This window comes from Leptinotarsa decemlineata, unplaced genomic scaffold, assembly GCF_025532065.1.
Source record: "Leptinotarsa decemlineata unplaced genomic scaffold, Ldec_3_MD MMD2_P_RNA_scaffold_6, whole genome shotgun sequence".
NCBI lineage: Eukaryota > Metazoa > Arthropoda > Insecta > Coleoptera > Chrysomelidae > Leptinotarsa > Leptinotarsa decemlineata.
In genome coordinates this window covers 15530103-15546170 of record NW_027412533.1, presented here as the reverse complement: position 1 = coordinate 15546170, position 16068 = coordinate 15530103, and the positions used below count along the sequence as shown (strand labels likewise).

Here is a 16068-nt window from a genome sequence, read left to right as displayed (position 1 = left end):
CTCATTGCTCAATTTGCTTTTACAGCATTCTCTTATGAAACAATTTTCTAGATCGAATACTTAATCAATACTAATTCTATAATACCTTTTTCCAAATTCAGTGTTTCCCAAGTGAATTTGTGGATTGAAAATACAGTCATCAGTGAACTAATTGGATGAAATAAATTAATAGACTTTGCTTTACGAGGTGATCACGATATATGTTTAAACTACACATAAAACATACATGAACTAAGAGCTGTGCGTAGATTTACTTGGCAAAAGAAGAAAATACAATTACAAATATATGTAACACAAGTATTAAGGAAACAAGTTCCGTATACCACCGTAGGTATATTGGAATGAACTTCCTTCAACTGAATATTATGCCAGTTTTTTTATTCTAAAAATGAAGTATTTGGCAATTTTTTCAGTTTTTCATTTCTTTCATTTTGTTTTTGATAATCCCAATTTTTCAAAAAATTGTAGTGGACTACCCAGAAATTGTAATAAATATCAATGGCAATTATATAATGATAAACATTTATTCGTAGTTTCATATAATTAAAATTAATGGAGATATTCATTCCGAAAGTTTCGCCTATAACTACGATGGGCATCTTCAGCGATGGTTGGCAGCAATGTGTTGTAACCTCCTCGTTGGTAGACTTGAAGTAGTTTCCTGGAACTGAACAAATTCTCGAATTTTTTGAGCTCGGAATTTTCATTCTCAACACATGCTCATCTGTGCATAATTGATTCCATATTCTTATTAAGTATCGTTATTATTTTCAATGTGTTGGTTTGTACTTCTATAGTTGTTTTTTTACTTCATTAATTTTTCTGGTTAATCCTTAAATATCAGTGGACCACATTTTCGATAATAGGTTCAGTATTATTTCATCAGCAAGGCCATCCATACATAACTTATCGTTTAAGCATTCATTTGCCACTTCTTCAACAAAATGCTTTTCATTTCATTTATTTATCGTCTTGTATTCATTGTAAAAAAAATAGTATCCGATTCACCTGTTATGCGTGAAATTTATTACACAAACACTGTTTGTGTTACCAGTCAATCTTTTACGGAGAAATTCGCACAGTATCTGCAAACTTCTTCATTCATAGTAATTTCAGAAGATGTTACTGTCTCACTTGCATCTTGCATTGTAGTCCAAATCGTTGAAAGAAGAGTGAAATTGTGTTTGAAATTTGTTTCATAAACATAGTTAGGACGTGCAGTATAAATGATTGTTACAACTTGTCTGTCGAGTTGACTGTGATTTCATTCTACTTGTGTCAAGTTTGTGATGCAAATTGGTTTTTCGTCACCATCGATTTTATGTCTGAATATTGTAGCATTCCTTGTTGGCCTATTATCCGTCGTTAAAACTAAAGGTTTTGTTAGATCAGCTGAAATCAGCAACAACTCGGATATAATGTTCATCTTTTGACAAAGTGGCATGGGTTCAACCTCGACTATGAAGTATTACATTTGGAAGAGAAAGGTTGGAAACACAATTTTTTGAAATGCTTATGAATTAATAGATTAAGGAATTCTAAAATTTTTTCTGAAAAAAATTGAGAGGAAAATAGGAACAATTTTCATTATTAGAAGTGTTCTATATATGGAAAGGTAATAAATTCCTGGACGGCTTTTATATATCTAAAAGGATTATTTATTTTATCATGCAGTATGAATTCGTGGGTTCATGGGAGGCTAAACATAAGGTCATTTATTCTTGTACGGATGATCTTACGTTTACTACCCCATATACAAACAAATTCGTACGGCATGATCAAATTAATTGCTACTTTTGATATGGGATTATTGTTTTTACTTTTTCAATAATTTCACGTGCACTACCTAAAACCGGCTGCATAAAGTTGAAACACATTTTTTACTTTAGATCTTTTACTTTCATTTTCTTGCACAATAAAAAAAGCATATAATTGTTCTCATCTCAGGCAAGTGGACCACTAACCCTGTGGACTAACCCTGTATGTGTCCGAGATCGCGAATTTGCAGACTGCGATATTGCAAGGCGGGTGACTTTCATTCTACGAGACTCACTTCTTAAATTGATTCGGAAACTTGAAACAAAAAAAAAACTAACAGACTATCTCCACGAAATTGTGTTTGGTATAAGTAATAAACAAGTTACAATTGTTTATGCGACATTGCTTGGCAGCTTCGAATGTTGGTACTCCTATATGAATACATTTGGATAAATATCTCCGTTATTTATCACATGGTTTTGACAAACTCTCCTTATTATATTCATAATACAAATATATCAATCGAGTTATCACAAGGGGTGATAACTTCTGAAGTTGGGGTTGAAAATTACATGGCCAATTAGCAATTCAAATATAAAAATCGACCTCTCTAGTATCTTCTTGAAATATGTGTGTCGAATTGAATCAAAAGCTTAAAAAGGTATGAAATGGTGGGAATTTTGTTCAAATTCAGTTAATTGTTGCCTATAATTACAAATTAAACAGATATGTGCTCTACAAAAAATTGAAAAGGCCCAACTTTAAAAAATCATTTTCCCATGAGCTCGCTACTCCTAAGTATTTTATAAGCATTTTTTTGTATCGGAATATGTATAATTTATTTCGTCAGGAAAGTTTTCAGGAGAAATTCTTGGGTTGTTTGACCCCACCGATGAGACTCCAATATAGTAATGACTACTTAAGGTAAGATTGTACTTATCTTTTTCTACGAGTGACATCCTGACTTTTTATACCTATGTGAATATCATACCGGGAAATTGATTTAGGTAATACTACAAGTATCATACTTACCATGAATTTTTAGCAGGGAAGGATACGTGAAAATATAATAGTTGTTCCTTAATTTGAAAGAGGTCCAGTTCGCCACTGACCTGTTTCCGCTTGCTACTTTGATGGTACCCATATGCTCGGCGTACCACGGGCTGAAGTACTGCGACAACTCCAAATTGCTTATGTGCGAGATGCCTTGCTTTTTTAGCCTCTCTTTTATTTGTCTATAGTTGGTTTTGTTGAAAACGAACACCTGCAACAACATAATAATTATGCAATTTAGATTAATAGACGTGTGCTGGGTAGTTAATTATGTGCGGGCGATTGGAAGTCATTCGAATATACAGGGGGTTAAAAAAGATGGAAATGAAATGCAATTTTTTCATTTCTAATTGAAGGAATCATGGATGGGTCATGTTGAAAAATGTGCTTCTACAATTATTTTCGGAAGTCCGTTTTTCACTCCCACATCACATCGAGGTACACTTCAGACACAATTTTCACGATTGAAGTCATACATTGTCGAGAGTAGATGATAAATAGTCATTATCAGAGCAAACTTAGCTGAAACATGTGGTATACAGATAAGTCGAAAACTGAATATGGAACGGAAGCTGGAATATAATGAGCCATCAGAATACATCCTTTTAGTCACCCAGAACTTGTCCAGATTTTTACTACCAATAATTAAACCACTGCAAGGTAAAACATCATCTTTTGTGAAAAATTCAAGGCATTTCGTTGAACTACTAGGGGAAATAGAAGTCAAAGAGCAGGATCAACTGATCAGTTTCGACGTGGAATGCCTCTACACCAACGTTCCTGTCGAAGAAGAACTTCAAATCATACAGAAGAAGCTATCCGAAGATGGGTACCTGAAAGATAGAACAAACTTACCGATACAAGTAATCATGGACTTATTAGGATGCTGTGTACGAAACTGCTACTTCCAATGGAAGGACAAATTCTTTACACAAGATGAGGGACCGCCAATGGGTTCGCCACTTTCACCGATTATAGCCAATATATATATGGAGTGGTTTGAAACTCTGGCCATTGAAGAAGCCCACAAGAATTCCCGAGTCTGGTTGAGATACGTAGACGACACCTTCATAATATGGAACCATGGGAATGCAGAACTAGACACTTTCCTGAAGCACATCAACAACGTAAGTCCTTCCATCACTTTCACAATGGAGAAGGAAGTCCACAACGAATTGCCATTCTTAGACGTATTGGTGTGAAGAGGACCGACACTGTATATCGAAAACCCACTCACACAGGACAGTATCTGAACCAGAAATCCAACCACCATCAATCGACTAAGAGAGAAATCATCAAGACTCTACTAGACCGTGCTTTCGGGCTCTGTAATACAAAGGAAGGTCTCGAAAAAGGAACTAGGCATCATCAAAAATGACCTTCAACGGAATAGTTACTCCAGAGTGATGGTAGAACAGGCTTTAGCTAGAAGACAGCAAGAGCTCCACACGGAAGAGAAGCCGCCACAACCAGTACTTGTACACTTCCCTACATCAGAGGATTATCGGAAAGGATAAGAAGGATTGGGTCCAAGTATAACATCAGGACCTGCTTCAGATCTGGGAACACTATCCGTAGCAGCCTCACGAAAACCAGGCCATCAAACGTGGACTGCGATTCCAAGAATTGCATTTACCGGATACCCTGCGAGTGCGGAGAATCATATATCGGTGAAACTAAGAGGCCATTAAAAGTTCGCATTGCTGAGCACAAGAAACACACACAGCGAGGAGAAATCAGCAAATCCGGAATAGCAGAGCATGTTTGGACTCATCAACACAACATCAAGTGGGCTCAAGCTGAAATCATCCACAAAGAGGAACACTGGTTTTGGAGAAAATTCAAAGAAGCCGCGTATATGTTGTCCAACAAAGCATTTAGTCAAGCTAGTGTAGAGGTATGTAACATATGGAAACCTCTAATCAAGTGAAAAACGACCAACTCCCGCCAAACGGTCATCTCCCGCTTAAACCAATAAAGCGGAGAGAGGGAAGAGGAGATAGGTGAAAGCACTCGAATGACTTATAAATAGTCAGATCTTGGAGGAATAAGTCCAGTTATCACCCGAAGACGATTGTGGATACTAACAATCGAAACGTCGTGACATAACTTAGTTTGGAATCTTTTAATTTTTATTTTTTATATTTGTTAATAATATTTTTTAATTTTCAGATTTTATTATTATTTCAATTTTTTATTTTTTATGGTTGTTGCTTATATATTTTTTGTTTAATAAAATTGTTATTTTCGGTTAGTCTTTTTAATTTCTTTTCAGGGATTTCAAATCAATTTATATCATATTAGACAATGGAAGTCCGAACTGTCTTAGCTGTAGACAATAAAACGTAGGAAACAAAATGTGAGGCAAATGTGAAAAATGAAAAAATTACGCGATGAGGCTGCAGTATCTTATGGAGATTTGGAAAATATGACAAGTTGGACGGCACCCAAATAGCATTAAAGATCACACCACAGTGAAAAATGTATAAACACAGTTTATAAAATTTGGTTCGATTTTGTGAATTGGAGATGATATACTCACTAATATTCCGTGAAAGGCATACATTTATCCGGTAACTCATTACAGTGAACTATAAATTCCAATGCAAGTACATACCTAGGCAACATAAATCTATATGCACATGTTTCCTTTTCTGGTCGATAATAAAAATTGAATCAAGTGATAGTGTACTTAAGTCTTGAAAAGGAAATGATCGGTTTACACTAATAATTCTATGAGTCGTAAATTTATGTACTAATTAATGATCTGCCTCACTCGAATAAAAATCAGAGTTCTTCAAGTTTTATCGATATTGCATTTTCAACAATGTTGCGCGTCTATAGACATCAACCAAATGCCCTCACTATTCAACCATAATATGTAGTTCGTTATATAATTTCTTCATATTGACTCAATCGAATATCGACGATTTTTTTTGTTTGGTTGTACCTAGAATAAGGAATAATTACTGTCCTGCTATTCCACTATCAATATGTCTGCTGTTCAAATTGAGAGGGAAGATTTGAAAAAATATCTTTAATTAAAAAAGGGATATTTAAAAAAAAATCTTTTTTCAGTTTGAACGAAATTCCTATACCTGGGAATAAATCAAATAACCGTATGAATGTTTTAATGTACTGATATTTGTCCCATTCCGTGTAATAAAGTCGTAATCTTGTGCAAGAAAATGTATGTGTTTTTCGTCTCAAAAGAGGTGCTGATGAGGAGTAAAATTTGGTTTTTTCTATGGCTATCAAAATAATCATTAATTGTATGTTCGTTTCTAGTTAGTTATGTAGGCAAATGAACCATTTTCAACTTCGAAATAGTTACAATTAACCAGATACATAACACTACCTTCAAGGTCAATTACAGATTAGAAAATTGATTACTTTACGGTTGTGTTTGAATTATTTCTATTGTAGGTAAGCCTTGAGAATTTTCCTACTTTTAAATTATTCTCAAAAATCAAATTTAGAGTTTGATTTAAAATATATACTTTCTCTAAAACAAGTTATAAACAATGCTTGTTATGGATTTTTTTTCTACGCCAGAGGTCCCAATGCTGCTTTTAATTTGATGTGAAGTTACTAATAAATAACAACATGGAGTCTGAAAGTGAAAAATATTGCACACTAAGAAAAATTTGTAATATGGAGAATAAATTGATATTATTCGAAAGAGCTTTAAAGTTATTGACAGAATGAGAGTATTCAGAAGCTTTACGATACAATGATTCGTAAAAGGCTTCGTGAATCAGTTGGTTGAACTCGGAGCTTGTGTACCAGTTATTATGGGTTCAAATCACACCGACGGCAGTTTGATAATTTTGTTATTTAATTAATTTTGTTGTTAAACTGTTTGAAACTGAACAAAATATTTTTCAGTGGCCTCTTGTTATGGAATTAAATGATATTACTTTCATTTGAGATATCCTCCACAAATTAATTTTATTTTAAAATATTGGTTTTCGTGTTCTTTGGCTCAGAACGTATATGAATGTATATGTGCATATTCACATCCAGTATGGCCAAGAGCAACGTCAAGGTTGGTAGTGAACTGCCGAAATAGAGTGTTAGAGTACTTAACAAATTGTCCCTGGTTTGGTCGTCAGACAGTACGGTCTCTTTATCATTTCTCATTGGAAGATAAAGAAACAGCAGAGCACATACTCTGCCCTCTGTCGAGGACCCAAACTCTTGGCAAAGTTTGTCTTATCATCTCATCTGAAATATTATTCATTGAATGAGCCAATCGGCTTTGTTAAGAAGCTGCACATATTTGTCGAGTTTGAAACAGGTTTCAACCACAATAAACCCTTAAGGATAACAGCGAATGGTCGATTATATCCTTCATTTTGAACCTACATACCTAAGAATTACGTTAACATTTTATAAAAACACAAGCACTAGTTGAAGAATAATGGGGGATATTTATTTTTGGTATCTTTGATTCACTTCAACCTTGAAGCAAGGGTGACAATTACTTTAAAATTTGTGAATGTCATAGGGATTGAATAAATAGTCGTTCTCTCTAATCGCCTAATAGTGTTGCAAAAAATTCCATTTGAAAATGTTTATTTGTTTAGGTGCCTATTTACTACTCAGTTGATCAAATGTCATATGTCAGTACAAGTCATTCGTTAACTAATAATATTGTTTTTTATAAATTGAAACTGGTATATTTTTAGGGGTGAATAATGTTTGAGAAAGAAAGGAGGAGAAGAAAGCTTAAACTTTTTTTATTGACTTTCAATATTGACCTTTTGTGACAATAAACAGAATTTCATGAAGCTGAGAGTAATTGATTTTTTTACTATTTTCAACATTGGCCTGGAAGTTATTTACTTGAAGTCATAAGGATGAAGTTGATAACGTTACTTTGCCCAACTTTTCTGCCGTTTTTCACTTTTATATTTTCTTTATTACCTTGAACACATGAGAGTTGACATGCAAATTGACCGGATATTTCGATACAATTGTTGTACAAACTCAAATCCGCAAACCTAATATTGAATATTAAATATGCGCCCGTTTGTTCTACTACTTTCAATTTAAGGCTACAGGCTGCCGGTTATTGCAATTCCTTATTTCATTTAAATTCCATTTCGAAATTTATTCGTTTAGTGTTTCAAATTCACTTTTTTACTGTATTAGCCAAATCTGAAAAAAATTGTTGAACATCAATCAAAATGCGCGACGATGTTTAGTAAATTTTTTGTGAAAATAGTTCTTAGAAAGGTAGATGATCAAGTTACAATAACATTAATGTCTCATTAATGTTGAAAACTCAAAAGTGAGAGTTGTCATAATGTTTGAAAAAAGCGGGAATCATATTTCCGATCTAAGGTCTATAGAACAGTACTTAATTCTATTGTTCTGCATAATCTCCGTAAAATCAGCGGACGGCAAGGCCACGACCCACAAGAAGATAACCAACAACAAGTTAACAGTTTAACGTGTATATCACCGAAAATAAATAATAAAAACCAATTTTGGCCGATCTATCAAAAACAAGCAAGCAAGGCATTTATTTATAATGGAACAAAAGCTAATAAACAATATAACAGCTCTTACGCTATTGTAAAATTTTATATCAACAATAAATATTTTCTCACGCAGTTTCTCAGTAGCAGTTGTGCAATGAATCAATCTGCGAATAGTATAACCATTAAGTGACGGAATGAAAGTGAATCGTTTGAATTTCAAATGGAAATCAAACAATATCCTGTTGATTTTTATATTTCTGTGCTAATCTCCTCGTGTGAATTACCTCTTCTTCGAACTGTCATGCAAAGATCTGTTGTTGTCATATTTATAGATCAAGGAGTTTTTCATAATTTAAACTAATACATAACATTCTAAGTATTAAAGAATAATTGCATTCCTCATTAGCTCTCGGCGTTTACTTCAATCATTTCAGATTTGTCAAAACGCCATAGGCGACTCGATGAATAATAATTTTCTTAAAACCGATTTGTAAAATGGAAATGTACATTCCACTTGAGAACGTCAAGAGTTAACTGTATGAATGTATACTAGTATTCGATAGATGTATTACGTTAGTGAATATTAAAGTTGGGCATCGTAATAAAAAGTTTCGTATTTTTTTCAGTAAACCCTTTCATTTGTCTCTCATATCATGCAGGTACATAAAAACTAGTCCGCCGTATTGGATTTAGAGTAACGTAATATTATTTTTCGTACTCAAAAAATTAATGTGATTTTGACACATTTATTGGGCATTGCTTATGGTGATAGTATGAAATTGTAATAGTAACCTATGTATTGTTTATACAGATAAATCCATCTTTACCCTTTATGGACATTTGGTCAATGACATAATTGTACAGTACTGAAGAAAATTAAATTTTTTGTCAAAAATATATATTTTTGTAACTAAAATTTTGTAATGAAGATTTTCAGTATTTAATTTTTTTTTAACATAACCATCAGAAAAATGAAAAAAATGTATATTTTTCTAATTAGTCAGTGGGCTATGCTTGAAGACTGGCAGTAAACAATCTAAAGCAACTGAACTTCAAACGTTCAAGCCAGTCTCTATATACCTACACAGTAGGTTTAATGGACTGACGCCTATCAGAAAACAACTACTCTCCTGGCTAATACCACGAAGGGCGTTGGATTATATCCGACAGGCGTCAGTGCAGGAATCTTCGAAGAAAATTTCCTGCATATGCAATTGGCAATACAACTGAAAGAGTCCACCTTCAATTATGGAACGGGCACACTTGCAGACCGGTTTCGGGCTTATTAGCCACTCATCAGTGCAAGATAGTGACCATGATCGACCTAAAGTCAATGATATTCCACAATTGAAAATCGGAATTCTTTCAGAGTATTTCATTACTCTTCCGAAGTTGGAGCAAACTCTCTCTGAAAAGTCTACTCTGAAAGAATTCCGATTTTCAACTGTGGAATATCATTGACTTTAGGTCGATGATGGTCACTATCTTGCACTAATGAATGGCTAATAAGCCCGAAACCGGTCTGCAAGTGTGCCCGTTCCATAATTGAAGGTTGCCTCTTCCAATTGTATTGCCAATTGCATATGCAGGAAATTTTCTATGAAGATTCCTGCACTGACGCCTGTCGGATATAATCCAACGCCCTTCGTGGTATTAGCCAGGGGAGTAGTTGTTTTCTGATAGGCGTCAGTCCATTGAACCTACTGTGTACGTATATAGAGACTAGCTTGAACGTTTGAAGTTCAGTTGCTTTAGATTTAAAAAATGTATAGTTGAATTGAGAATTCAAAAACCTTTCAAAGAAGATACAACTCAATCTCCCTCTTCATTACACAATTTTGAACAGGTTGCCCTGTAGGACAAGACGTTTTATGTAAAAAATAGATTTTGAAAAATAAAAAACAACCTGTCCAGAATAATTAGAAAAACTTCTGTTATGGAGATACGGGTCGACTCAAAAAATTGAAATTGACAGATGAAATTTTCAAGATGGCGACTGGGCGCCATCTGGATAAAAAAATTGAATGGAAAGGGGGGTCTTGTGATACATAATTTTGAAGCTCCTGACGAATACTTCACAACAGTAGAATATGACGTCAATATTTTCACCTACTACAAAATGGTGGCACATTTAATAATTGCCTGAATACATTGATATTTCACTACATAATATGAGGTAATAAGCTTGAGGTCAGTTCAGAAGATGCTCGAAATGGTTGCCTTGAACTTCTCGACATATGAACAGCCTATCCGATATTTCACGCCGAACATTTTCGAACACAGTAACGTCAATATCTCTACAAATATTTATTATTTTTTGCCGTATATCCAATATCGAAGCAGGTTCAGTTTCGTACACCTTTTGCTTTAAATAGCCCCATTTAAAATGGCCAAAGGTGTCAAATCAGGTTTGCGGGCTGGCCATTCTGTAGGACCTCGACGGCCAATCCAACGACCGCGAAAAGTAGTATCCAAATAGTTATTTACTTGTCTGGAGTAATGTGGTGGTGCTCCATCTTGTTGGAATACAATATCCATATCGAATTCATCAGGATTCGCTTCGACGATATCAGTGATGAGAGGGTCAACAGTAGTTTCCAGCATATTCAAATACAGTTCCCCTGTTGAATGTTGATCAATAAATAGAGGTTCTAAAATATGGTTTCCCAATATTCTTGCCCAAACGTTGATTTTTTCTGGATATTGGGAAAACCGAAAACTAAATGAGAATATTCTAACTGAACAATGAACTTCATTATCGTACTCACATTTTTTGTCGTTTTTATTAACAAAAAATAACTTAACAAACCTCATCTGGTTGTTGGAATTGCAATATGGCAGATAAAAAGAAATATTTCTAGAAATATCGATATTAACGAGATTGTCTTCTGGAAGTTATTGAATGTTCCGCCGTTTTGTAGTAGGTGAAGATTTTGACTTCATATTCTAGGGTTGTGAAATGTTCATCAGGAGCTTCAGAATAATGTGTCACAAGATCCCCCTCTCCATTCAATTTTTTTTCTCAGATGGCGCCCTGTCTCCATCTTGGAAGTTTCATCTGTCAATTTCACTTCAAAATAAAGAATTCATGCCTTACTTTCATGATCCCAAATTTCAATTTTTTGAGTTGACCCATTCAAAAAATAAAACCGGATGTCCTCCCCGGACATTAAAGAAATACACTGTATATGTAATTTTTTCTACAACGAAATTAGTGTTTCTTGACGACGAGCGTTTCGCTTACCAAGTTAGCATCATCCGGAGATGACTCCTGATTGTGCTAACTTGGTTAGCGAAACATAAATCGATAAACTGTTTTTTAGTTCTGACGTGGAGAAGTGTTTTCATTAGATTGATTTTACGCCAGAGGCTGCAATTCTATCTGCAAGACAATGAAACTAATGTTGAATGACAGAATGTTTTAAAGTTTAATAGCGTCCTCTTAGCATTCTTCATGATGTCGTATTTTCATTCAATTGGTACTACTGATAGGCTAATGAATCATCCTACTCACACTCTATGCCTTCCTACCGGAAACGAAATAGATGGCGAAAGTTTTTCCGAAGACAAACACGTTTTTAATATCAAAGTTACTTCGATAATTCACTGAAATCAACGGAAGTTTGAACTAAAATACGAATGTTCCCTTCCGTTACATTCACAATATCCTGATAAGCCTTCGGTATAATAGTTACAATTCGAAAAAATAATATACTTATTCACGCTAAAGAAATCAAGCTAATAGTCGTACAGATTTCTTAAAAAAAAACTGAAATAAATACTAGGCCCTAGAATATAAACTGAATATAATTTTAGCAACTTAAAATATAAAATTGTACCCGGTGAACAAAACATTTCTTTATTTATTACATAGATACGTATACACTGATGCATTGTTCTTTCAAAGGATTCGTCATTTCCATGATAGTATCTACCTTATTCTTCAGATTAAATAAGGATATTAAATACAAGTTTAGTTTTCAACTCCTCGATGAATAAAAAAAAATTGGCAAAGTGAAAATAAAGACGTCATTTCTAGATTGTAATTGCACCTGGTGGTTCACGTAAAAAGAAGTTCCAACTTGAGACCATTATTACACAGCTTTATACGAGAAAAAAAAACCTGCGCTTTATGTGGTTTCTATTCTTCACAACTTCACAGATTTTTCGTTACAGTGGAACGGTTTCCCATTTCTTTGCCAAGATTAAAGAACTTAATAATATTTTACATTTTCAAATCTTCATTCGCTTCGGAAGAAAGTAGTTATTTTACGATAACAACAATCGTTAATTCCAATTTTATAGATTTCCACTCAGAGAATTAAAGTTCTTTACCCAAAATTGAAAGGATAGTAGCACACTTTATACGCGCTAACGACATCTTTGAGAATACTCAAAAATACACTTCGCCATGGCAAAAATACACTTCCTGAATTGCTTCACTGTGAAGCACGTTTAATATTTACATTCAACAGAAAAAATAACTTTTTTTGAAAGAGGGTAAATGCTTCCACAACCTATTATAAAATCAAAGAAAACTATTGTATACAGAAGCAAGTACGGCGGTTTTGTAAACCTTTCACAGTGAGAATCAAAATAAATCATATTAGTAAGTGGATTTTCATCAGGTATCGGTCAGTTATGTCATTCCGGGTTGTCATACGACAAAAAATTCCCTGTACTACCTCCAAGCAATCCGAAACTAACCTAACTTATTATCTCTGAGATTCCTATAAATCATTTACATTGCAGTATGGAAACTACACAATTTTCTGGGCGAGGTTATACATAACTGTTTGACGTGAGGGAAAATTGAAGCATGAGGAAGCTATTGTATAGCGCCCGAAGAAGCTATTGGCTAGCAAAATACGTGTTGCGTTTTTGTAAAAATGTTTAGTGAAAAACTTACAATGAAGTCTTTCTTGAATAAGTTATGGATTTTCATCAGGTATCGGCCGATTCCCTCACATGAACCCATTGCCTTTCAACCCCCATAGGTGATTTACCCAAATTTTGTGTATATCAAATCAAGTCATTTATATGTGCTTATTTATTTGTTGCACCACCGAAGCCGTCCACAGAAGCATTTTTAGCCGCATTGTGCCGATTTACAGCAAGAAGGGGTAGATACTCCACTAGTATTTCACATATCGGGAGCAACTTCATCGGGGCGAGAGAATATTGAAAAAAATATATTTTCAGAAGTTTCTGAAAGGGAATATAGGATAAAGGGAATACATTTGTCTAATTTCTACTGAGTTTATTATTTGTTACGACCGGTTTCGGTTTGTTAGACCATTCTCAAGTATCTGATACATTTTGTCAAGACAAATCCTTAAAGTCCCGTGTTGGGAATCACACGTTGGAAGGTAAGACCTCATTAGTCCAAGTTTCGATTTTTGAGAGTTGTCGTTCGTAGGAGGGCGACAGCTTGTTAACGGAAAAACATATTTTAAAAGAACAGACAGATACAATGATACAGTCAGGTACCTGAAATAACAATGTTACCTGTAGTATTAGTAGCAATACTACAACAATAACTAATTATCTTCTATGATATGACGATCACCAACTATTGATGTCCAAAAACCTACTTGTGGATTTTTCCAGCTACAAAGGGATTCTAAACTAGTTGTCAAAATTCACATATTCAAAAGGGAGAGATGCATAGTTCTAATAGATCAATGAGCTTTTTGAAATTGGGGTTTTTATACAATTTAATTATTTCCAATGCCTCCAATAAAGTCATCTCCCTTTCTTTATTGCACGTATGAAGAGTTTACATGTTTCCTTTATTCATTAGGTGGTTTGTTTCTTGTAGATGTCCACCATATATAGCCGATTTTTCAATTGATAACGCATGCTCCCGGTAACTTATGTTGAAATTTCTGCCTGACTGGCCTGTATTAGCTGCTGAACAGTCACCAAATTCTATTCTATTTATGCTCGATTGTTTTTTTCTGCATCTGTATCCTGTATCATAATATGTTTAAGGACTCATATTGCCAAAGAAATAATAAACTTAGTAGAAATTAGACAAAAGTATTTTTTTATACTATATTCAATATGAATTGGGATCAATTTCCTGGATTCATAATTACGCTAGTAATTCCAATTGCATTTACCAGCTAATTCGGATCTAGACACCTCTAATATAAAAATCAATTGGTTTACGCAAGGGCAACTTTTACAGAGAATCCATCATGATTTCTGGAGACATTGGGACCGTGAATATCTTCGTATTTTGCAGTGGAGAAGTAATTAAATGGACAGACTCGATTTTGCTAGTTTCACTAGAAACTATGGTTCTGACCAAAGATGATAATACTAATGCTTTAGAATGTTTACTTGGTAGAATTGTTGAATTCATACACGATACTCATAATATCGCTAGGATAGCTGTAGTAAACACCACTGAGGACTTCATCAAGAGACCTTTAGTAAAACTTTGCCATTTAATCGATTGCTAAATATCTTTGGCATTTTCAGGGAGTCGGAATGTAACGTGACTACATCCCATCCATAAATCAAACTTGGTATGTCGAAAATTATATTCAACAGGAGTTTCCTATGACTGTATAGTCAATCATATTACAGTTATACACAGATTGAGTATATATTTCTTATTTTAAATGTAAATAGATATTGGATTTATTCAAAAAATTAGTCACAATAATTCCCTGATTATGTCAATTTGTTGGTATAGGATGAGAATTATTTGTTTTATTGTTATTATTTATTATCCATAGATTTTACTGAATAATCCAATAAAAATCCATTAAAAAAGTTTGAAATCAAAATAATTATATAACAGTTGGAGAAATGGAAATAACAATTTTTCTACAAGTCACCGTGAAACTAAATACGGTAGAAATGCTGTCAAATCATTCAAACAAAATTTTATTCATGAGGTGATAAAAAGTATTTTTGGAATCATAAAATATATAGGAGAGTTTATGAACATATTTATTTAATTTTACGACATATGAATAGACTATTTTTCTTTCTTCTTCATAGATTTGATTTGTGTGCCTTTTTTTGAGGTAATCTTTGCAAATGACTGATATTATACGAACGTATTTTTTGTTCGAAACAACGAAACTTCACTTGTATAGTATATTAAAATCCAAATTTGAATACTTCGAGGGCATAAACTCACCTGATACAGAGAATTCCCCGTAACATACGAATGAATATAATGAGATCCGTACTTCCTAATGAATACTAGCACACTCTCCACGTCACCTATGCGAATCTTGTCGATCTCTCTGGCCACGTCGTCCACCAGATTTATATTGTTCGGTATCCTGTCGAGCTTGACCACGTCGCGAAACCTCGACAAACGCACTAACACGTAACAGTGCTCTTTGTGCACGAAGGAGGCATTGATGCCCAGATTCCTGGCTAGTGTCTCCGGCAACCACGAGGAGGTGAACGCCCTCCAAGGTTTGTCCAATCGTTCGAAGGTGAAGTCTCGGAAGTAAGCCTGGAGCAGCTGGCGTGCGTTGTCGCAGAACTCCATATGGAAATCGCCGTTGAAGACGCGCCTTTGCTTCTTGCCGACGCGCTCCGGGTGAGTGGCGAACCGGTCTAAGTCGGTGAAGATGTTGATGGTGGGCTCGCGGAAGATCCAGTCCGATTCGTTTCTCGACAATACCTAGAACATACCAAAATTGTTACGAAGAGTTTTCAGGAATACCTTTTTGAATAGTTTGTTTACTGAATAACAATGGACAAAAACAATCTGAGAAAAGAACGAGTATCGGTT

At 34.4% G+C, this 16068-nt stretch overlaps 1 protein-coding gene across 5 annotated transcripts in view; it reads right to left on the bottom strand.

Moving 5' to 3' along the window:
- The window catches only part of tsl (membrane-attack complex domain containing protein torso-like), a 134858-nt gene that overhangs the window by 9737 nt on the left and 109053 nt on the right, over nt 1-16068 (bottom strand). For 4 of the 5 annotated variants that reach the window (XM_023173650.2, XM_023173648.2, XM_023173649.2 and 1 more), the window contains 2 exons: nt 15460-15957; nt 2791-3022 (listed from right to left, as the gene is read on the bottom strand). In XM_023173650.2, the coding sequence (XP_023029418.1) occupies nt 2791-3022; nt 15460-15957 (730 nt within the window). Of the gene's footprint in view, nt 1-1923; nt 2074-2790; nt 3023-15459; nt 15958-16068 lie in introns of those variants that run through there. The other variant, XM_074170048.1, reaches the window with a different exon arrangement.